Source organism: Ascaphus truei, chromosome 11 (genome assembly GCF_040206685.1).
Source record: "Ascaphus truei isolate aAscTru1 chromosome 11, aAscTru1.hap1, whole genome shotgun sequence".
Classification (NCBI taxonomy): Eukaryota; Metazoa; Chordata; class Amphibia; order Anura; family Ascaphidae; genus Ascaphus; species Ascaphus truei.
The window spans coordinates 33125999-33135311 of record NC_134493.1 but is presented as its reverse complement, the minus strand read 5'-3'; the positions used below and the strand labels follow the sequence as shown (position 1 = coordinate 33135311).

Sequence of the window (9313 nt, the reverse complement as noted above, 5' to 3'; positions counted from 1 at the left end):
CTCAGCCCACTTAAAACAAGCGGTGGTTTGGTGTAACAATCCAGTGTTGTGTTGCTGGTTGGAGATTGAGTCCTCCTATGTCTCTCCCCTCACTCTCGCAGCGATACTATGGTCTCGAGGGGGGAAAGATGGTTCCGGGCAAGACAGGCCTGGGAGCAATGAGGTGTACATGGAAGATATGGACCAAGAATAAAGGAAAACACAAATTGACAACCTCTCCTTCCATGTTGACTCCTATTTTTGGTAACCCGGATTTCCCTCCGGGTTGTGCCCTAATGATTTTAAACATTTTAAAGAGGCCAATGTCCAAAAGGTGGCGGACTTAATGGACAAAGGCTCAATATCATTCCAAGATCTTCACATTCCACCCCCACCACTTTCCGCTATTTAGCTTTCTCCAGATCAGACATTTTATATTAGTTATCATCTCCCAAAAAAACTAAATTTACAGAACCAACAAAATGTGAAAAATTATGTGTAATCGGTATATATCAGAAGGGTCTGATATCGGAGATCTACTAAGGAATATCACTGCCAATAGCAGCCGTCAATCATAGGTATATGACAAAATGGGCTGAGGACCTCAACACAGAAATAGATAAAGATGATTGGGAGGATATCTGGGAATCGGCAGCCGAAACTTCAATTTGTTCTACTATAAAAGAAAATATATATAAAATACTATTTCAATGGTACCTAACCCCGAGTAGGCAGAGGCAGATCTTCCCAGGCACACCCGATCTCTGCTGGAGGGGATGTGGCCAGAAAGGAGATCTGGTACATATCTGGTGGTTTTGTCCCCAGATCCAGGTTTTCTGGAACATGATTAGGACTGTGATCCAAGATGTTACTGGGGAGAGCATAGGGATGGACCCGCTGTCCTTTCTACTGGCCAAACCCATAGAAGGACTCCTGACCCCTCAAACGAAATTGGCGGCGTTCATTCTCACCACAGCACACTGCTCAATAGCAGCTGCATGGAAATAACTGAAAGCCCCATCAAAGCAAACGGTTATCCGCAGAGTTAAGGAGGTCAGAATGATGGAGCTCCTCTCAGCCCTCCTAAGCCAGAAAACAGAGCAGCATTATAAGGTCTGGGACACATGGCCTGAGAACTAGAAAATCTAGTTCAGGAATCTATCTCAACCAAAGGGAAAGCCTAGTACTGGAGCCGACACTGGGGAAATAGAGGGGATGAGCCCCTTCCCTTGTCTCCCTTCTTACCCTTTCCTCCCCCCCCCCCCTCTCTTCTTCTGTTCTTTTTCCCCCCTTTCATGTGATGAAGCGCTTAAAGACTTTGAAGGTAGACGCCTCCCGATTGGAGACCTGGAAGTATTTAAATGTTCTAAAGCTAAGATGGAGTTTGTTTTGGCTTTAATGCAATGTCTTAAGACCTTATGACCAGAATATGTGTTTAAATACCAAGAAATATAGTACTGTTGTTCGGACGAAATCTATGTACATTGTTCTTCCTGTTTCAAAGTCTTGATGTGATGCCACAAAAACAATAAAAATGTTTGAAATTAAAAAAAATAAACAATAGACAGTGGGACTGTTGTTTGGTGGCAATATTACAATTGTATTATATATATATGTATATATATATATATATATATATATATATATATATATATATATATATCTGGTGGGTGCTACACGTACAGAAAACCCGCACTGCTATTGTTAACCTGTGAGGTGCTGACTGGATGGAGACGTGATAATATCGATTGGAGAAAAAGAACCCAGTCTTGTAGCACTCGTACACAACAATTGTATAGTGATAAATTTAAAATACTTTATTAATAACTCTGAATAAAAAATAGGGTGTTAAAACGTAATTAAATACTGTGTAGAACAGCACGTGACTGTATCCTTTGGTAACCCACCCTGGTATAGGTGGGTAGATATAGTGTGATCCCTGATAGGTACTAGAGATCAAATGCTATAAATTATAGCGACCTAAAATGTAGGAGAGGAGCCAAAGAAAGCCCACCGAAAGGACTGTCTCTATTGGAGTGCGTCTAGGCGTAGATTGCGCTCTAGAGGGATACACTCATGATAATGTGGCATATACTACGCTAGGTAAGACCTATAAGTATCTCCCCTCCTCCCCCCAGATAGAGATTGCTCTGTTTTGTGTACAAATTCACCTTCATAGTATGAGCTACATCTCTATAAGGGATATGTATTGCCTATTTTCTAAGGTGCAGGCTATTAGGCAAGCAGTGATTACTGTTGTAAGGTATAGCTAGAGCAACTAGAGCAACTATAGGAAATCACCAAAACACCTAGGAGGTGATTAGAGGCCAGATAGGTACTCCTACAATGTTGTGGTAGGTTGTTGGTGATGTCTGCTGCTCTGCTGTTGTTGGTTCAGTACCCCTTACTGTTATAGCACAGTGTAAACTTAGCTGCCACACACAAGCACTATGCGCTTATGGTTAATTCCCCTAAGCACACCAGGGTCTTATCATGCGCATGAGGTGGAAGCTGATGTCAGAGCAACCTCCACAGTGATGCGTGGGTAAGTGTGATGCTTGCGCTAACTGTAAGGGTTAATGTGTAGACATAAACAGCTTGAGAAGCTACTCAGCAGGTCATGGATCGCTGCATTTGCCAACAAACGAGTGTGCTGGAGTAGGGTATACAGGAGGTTAATATTGAAGTGGGGTCAAATCCCCAACACACCCCGTCCCCCCTCTCTACAGGTTGGAGCAATAGCGTGCACAGAGTAATGACATGGGGAGCCGGTCTAGCTGATCATCGCAGTGTCCCCTACATCAGCACTGATCCTGGTTATATCAGTGCCGATGTGCTCGAGGACCTGCCTGTCTGTTAGGTGATTTAATATAGTTGCTCTAGTTTAGCTATACCTTACAACAGTAATCACTGCTTGCCTAATAGCCAGCACCTTAGAAAATAGGCAACACATATCCCTTATAGAGATGTAGCTCATACTATGAAGGTGAATTTGTACACAAAACAGAGCAATCTCTATCTGGGGGGGGGGGGGATACTTATAGGTCTTACCTAGCGTAGTATATGCCACATTATCATGAGTGTATCCCTCTAGAGCGCAATCTACGCCTAGACGCACTCCAATAGAGACAGTCCTTTCGGTGGGCTTTCTTTGGCTCCTCTCCTACATTTTAGGTCGCTATAATTTATAGCATTTGATCTCGAGTACCTATCAGGGATCACACTATATCTACCCACCTATACCAGGGTGGGTTACCAAAGGATACAGTCACGTGCTGTTCTACACAGTATTTAATTACGTTTTAACACCCTATTTTTTATTCAGAGTTATTAATAAAGTATTTTAAATTTATCACTATACAATTGTTGTGTACGAGTGCTACAAGACTGGGTTCTTTTTCTCCAATCGATATTATATCTGGTGGGACCTGGTATTCACCCAACGCGTTTCACACCTTTAGACACTTTGTGAAGAATTGCAGCTACAGCTAACAGGAGAATGGCGGATACTTACATACTATATTATTTCATTGTCAGAAGCACTAGATACCTCCGTGGGTCGTGTTAATGAATAAAAAAAGGAAACCCAATTGTTTTGAGAAGACACCATGTATATGCATTCAAGTTTTGGACATTTCTGCAGCAGATTTTCTGTACGCTTTGACTGAATAGAACTGCGCCTGGTTTCAGAGAAATATATCTGCAGAATATTTCCACCCACATAGTTATTATTGTAAATGTCACCTCACACGTACTGTAAGGTGATGAAGAAGGATGTGGTTTATTGAACGCCACCAAGTTGAACCTAAACATATTACTGTACTGCACCGACACACTTTATTCGAGCAAATACCCGGTATGTACCTGGCAGATACCTGGAATAAGCCACTACTAACCTCTGACAAGCCCCGTTGCATTTGCCTTCCCAGCCTGGGTTCATGCCTGGCTGATGGGCGGCTGATCTGTTAAATGATAATGATTAGGATTTAATAGGCTGCAATGCTTCGCGTGTCTACCAGATGGCATAAATTCATGAATTGTAATGCAGTTTATATATATATACTGTGCAGTATTGCAGCCAGCGGGAATAAAATGCTTCAATCCCTGCTTGGAAAATAACTCAATGTACTCGGGCAGAAAACAGTCACAAACCTCAATACACCCGGGTATACCCGAATTCGTGGGACTAGCCAAGCTCGAATAAAGTGTGTCGCCAGTGTATAATGCTGGTTTATTTTAACCAGATAATAGAATTATAATAACTAAAGTTACATAGTTACATAGTAGATAAAAAAAGACGTACGTACATCAAGTTCAACCTATGCTAAATTTAGACAACAGATACTTTATCCTATATCTATACTTACATTGTATGTGTATTGTATGAGGAAGGCAAACAAAAAACCCCAGGGTCATATCATCCAATTATATCTCATAAGGGGAAAAATAAATTCCTTCCTGACTCCAAGAATTGGCAATCAGATTACTCCCTGGATCAACATCCTTCCCATGTTTACTTATTTGATATATCCCTGTATACCTTTCCTTTCTAAAAAGATGTCCAACCTTCTTATGAACAAATCTATTGTATCTGCCATCACTGTCTCCATGGGTAATAAATCCCACATTTTAACTGCCCTTACTGTAAAGAACCCTTTCCTTTGTTGCTGGTGAAATTTCCTTTCCTCCAACCTTAAGGGATGGCCCCGAGTCCTTTGTACTGCCCGTGGGATGAATAGTTCTTTTGTAAGCTCCTTGTATTGTCCCCTATTATATTTGTATATAGTTATCATATCCCCTCTTAGATGCCTCTTTTCTAATGTAGTTATTTTCTTGTATGCAGCATAATAATAAAAAAAAAAGGAGGTTTTCTTTGGCAAACAAGTTAAAACATTACAAAAATTAGCAAGAAATTGGTAACAATGATTGTTACTTCTTGATGGGTTTTCCTTGCGAGGGGTATAATTCTTCTTTTTACCTTGTTTTTCAAATCAAATACATTTGGCACAGATGCAAACAAATGAAAGTAATAGAAGTTTGATGTGTACAGCATGGAGGCAAACGTTTGTGGAGCTTGACACATAAGGGGATATTCATTAAAGTGCTGATCGGGCGCAGAGGAAACTCCCATTCAAGACATTGGGATTTTCTGTCCGGTAGTGCCCGGTTAGAACCATACCGCCATAGAGACAAAGACATACAAGGTTATTGATTAAACCGTGATAGTGGCAATCAAGTCAATGGGCCTTTTCGTGCGACAATTCCCCCGATCAGCACTATCGCAGTTTAATGAATAACTCCCATAAAAAGAAAGACATAGGTGGAGAAGAAGACAATAGAAAGGAGGGACAAGTTCGGCAGGTAGACTATTCCGTTCCCCATTTCAAAGGCGTCTGTAGTAAGAGACAGGGGAAAGAAGGCAATCGTATGTATGAACCACTCAATGTACACAGATTACTTTCCTAAAGACAATTATGCTGCCTGGGACCATCTCTTGAACGGGGCAATGTTCTCTGCTTAAACAACTTAGACTTTTGATTTAACATCTGATGCTTGATCATTAGTGTTTTTATTTTTTATTTTCAGAGTTGGTTGGGTTCTTCTTATAACATGGCAACACTACAGTTTGAAGGTGGTGTGGTTCTTCCGGAAGCCCTAGAAATATATAGCAGAAACCGTTTACAACTTGCATCAAAGGCTGGTTTCGACGACATGGAAAAACATGAGACGCTAGCAACTAGTAAGACATCCTCTGGTAATCATAGCCAAGATTGCAGAATATGGAAAGGTCCTGGAATGCTGACGGACAGATCCTTTGAGCATATATCTATTGACACTGTAATTGTGTCCGACGAAAGTACCCCATGTTGTTCCCAATGCATCACCAGCAATGGTCTAAATATCAATAACCATGATGATGATGATGATGATGAAGATAACAATGGAGATGATGGTTACCCTTCAGTCAATCTTGATAGTAGCAACAGCCACTTGCTGAAACATTTGCTGCCGAATAAATTAAACTCAGAGGCTTCAATAACCTTCACAAGCGAACGTTCACTTGATCTTCAGGAAAACCTAGCGAGATGCAGCATGAATATTTTCGATTTTATTTCTAGATCGCCTGAAGAATGGGAATTACAAGTATCACCTTCCCAGGAGGATGAGAGTGTGTTTTATAGTGATGCACACTATGAATCCCTTTCTCCCAGTTCAGGGAATAGTGAGGACTTTGGTTACCCAAGGTTGTGTCTAGATTTAGACACCATAGACAGTGGCTTTGTGGATTCTGATTGTGGGAGTCCCGTGGAATGTGAATTTGAAAATAAAGACATTTCCCAGAAGATTCCAAGTTTGGAGCCTTTCCAAGGACAAGAGGGAGAATCATTTCAGAGAAACTACGTCCAACAATTTGTCCCTTTTAAGTCAACCAATGCCAATGGATTCAGCAAAAAATAATTGTTTGAGCATATTCTATGTATTGACATAGGCGCGAAATGCGTTAGAGGTTCTTTCGCCTTCTAGCTGTTTTGCCAGGTGCTTAATAAATAGATTTTAAAATTTTGCACTTTAACCCTTCTTCATTCATGGAGTTCTGCACCACCATTTTTTTCTTTTTGAACTATTTTTGTTTGTCCAGCATACCGCAAGAAGCTCGCAAGCGGAGATTCGTACGGTGTGGTCTTGTGAGTATGGGATATTTCCCCCTGCAATATTTTGGGGGAAGCAGAGTTCTTACATTTGTACATTTCCCTCACATTAGAGGATCTATATGTGGCTCTAAAGCATGGTGTGTTCAGTGGTTGTTGATGAACTGTCCAGGGCCGCTGACCGTTCGGCGCCCACAGATACCTATCCTCCATTGTTTACAAAAAGTGTTTAATATCTGAGTACTTATTCATCCACTTACACCTTTGGGCTAGATTACCATTGATGGACATTACACTCATACCCATATGAAGGAACTCTGCACCTTTTCAATAATACTATTGAATGCTAACTGTCTGGCTTATAAGCAAAGTGGAACTATATATACACCCTATAATATCTCTGAAGAAACTGATAATTGGACTTTTGTTCTCTTCTTGTACTATGTTATTGACACGCAACTTCATGTCCCATGGGTTGGTTTAAACAGACTGCGCTGGAAAACGAATCCTCATGAAAAGTCCTTGTTGTCTTAAGTGAAACATTTATGACTGAAATACGTTGCAGTGGTAAAAATTCCAGGGACATCATGAAAAATACAAAAAGCAACTGCAAATAATATTAAAGTGGCAATCCAAGCAGTCATACTGCTTCAATCCTGTGTAAAAACAAAAATGGCCGCTTGGATCTCTCCTTTAAAAGTTTTTCAGTAGTGCAATAAAGCAGGCTCAGTATCACAGACAAGATGACATTTTGTAGATAATAAATAGTAATAAAATAAAGTCGAAGTCAAAGTACTCAATCACATGCCCATATCTGACCTTTTATTTGACGATTCAAAATTATATTTAATAGCTTTAAAAGATTTAGGCACAAGAGCCGACCGTGAATAGCACTTTGGCAAATAGAAGGGAATAAGCAATGTACAATTCTTTTTAATATATTTATTATGTGTTCCTACCAAATACGGCAAGACTTTTACTGCCATTAATACTGATATTCATATTGTTGATGTTTTTTGTTACGTTTGCAGTTCAGTGTGCAGGTGCCGGGGCTTTGACTGGTTTCACCCATTTTAGAGGCGGGACCTCCTGCTGATCTGTTTCATATGGTTTAATACAGCAGTAAGAGCTGAGGTATTAAACCACCCTGAGAAAACTGTGTCTTTAACTAGATCTTGCAAGTATGTCTCATCAGTTAGTGTAGGAGATAACAGGGACATTTGGGCTCAGAGTCGACAAGGCAAAGTTACAAACAAATGTGTAAAAGAAAAAAAAAAACGTTAGTGTTTAACTGAAAAATAAGTGATCTTAATTATTTAAATAAAAGATAGGCAGAGACAGAAATGTTTCATAAACAAGTAAGGCTGGGGCCATGGTACCGCAGACCGTGCGGAGGCGTCCGCACGGTGAGTGAACAGGCAGTGTTCGCGTCCATGCGGTGTGCGGGCACGTGCGCGCGGAAGCAGGAGGGGGCGCGCGTTGCTTGAGAAATCAGTCAAACTGATTTCTTAGCGCGACAGACAGGTCACGTGAGCGGCCAATGAGGGCGAACCAGCTCCGTGACGTCACTAGGAACGCCCCCAGGAAAGGCCCCCACGGCCCGTCCACCATGGTCAGGGAAAGCACCCGCTTTCCCACAGCCTCCGCGCGCCTCCGCACGGGAGAAGGCACCATGGCCTCAGCCTAAGGCCGCAGTCCCAGTGTGCACTATAGCACGCGCGCCCGGCGGGGGGGGGCGGCACATGCACAGCGCTTCACCGCGATCTGCGGAGGCAGAAATTGCGATGGGAGTGGGTGTGGTGGGGGGTTTGCAGGGGCGTGGCCATGACCTCACGCGGCTGTTTGCCCTCATTGGCTGAACCGCCGGGGGGCGTGGCCACGCCTCCGTCGCAAGTTGCAAATACGATATTTTTGTATTTGCAAAAACTTGTAGTAGAGCGCGGCTGCACCTTCCGCGTGAAGGTACCTAGTGGGACCAGCCCCATTGAGGGGCTGTACTTGTACGCACAGCGCACGTGTAGAAGGCACTAGGTCCGCAGCCTAAGGGAATCTTGTTTTTGCAACATGACATAAAATTGTTCTGGAAGGTTTTTGGCAGAAATTTGTCAGTAAGTGCATTTTACTGCAACTTAAAATTGAAGACAGCCTCCCCGATATTACAGCATAGGAGTTTCTCCGGAGCTGAACCACCCTAATTTCAGCTTCGAAGGCACTCTAATTTCCGAGATACTCATAGCTGAAATTACCTGTGTTTCCTTTCTGGGATTTAAATGGCCGTCCAATAAGAAGCCAGAACCAATCATGTTGCAGCTTTCTACAGGCCTGGCAGAGCTGCAAGCCATTTTATTTCACCTGGAAGGAAATGTAATCCTGGCAACTAAGTATCTCGGGAACCGAGGCAACCCCGGACATGAAAATAACGCAGTTCAGCTTCAGTGCACTCCCTGATTCCAGAGCTGTAAAAAAAAAGACGTTTTAAATACATCCAGAAGAGATTGCTGCTTTTATTCAATTACTGAAAGCAGCCATATTCAACTCCGTTCCACCTCTAAAGCTTTATCTTCATCAGCCCCCAATAGAAAATGTCAGCTTTGAGCTTGGATAACCCAATGATGAGTAAGAGTTTTGATTAAACAAGTCGGCCGAGGCCCCGCTGCACACGCCTGCGCGACCTCACTGCGTCC

At 42.2% G+C, this 9313-nt stretch overlaps 1 protein-coding gene across 3 annotated transcripts in view; it reads left to right on the top strand.

Moving 5' to 3' along the window:
- Positions 1-8395, top strand: part of IL21R (interleukin 21 receptor) — a 29459-nt gene extending 21064 nt beyond the window's left edge. For all 3 annotated transcript variants that reach the window (XM_075565547.1, XM_075565549.1, XM_075565548.1), the window contains one exon: positions 5566-8395. In XM_075565547.1, the coding sequence (XP_075421662.1) occupies positions 5566-6438 (873 nt within the window). In that variant the 3' untranslated portion in view covers positions 6439-8395. The remainder of the gene's footprint in view (positions 1-5565) is intronic.
- Positions 8396-9313: the final 918 nt, after the last annotated feature.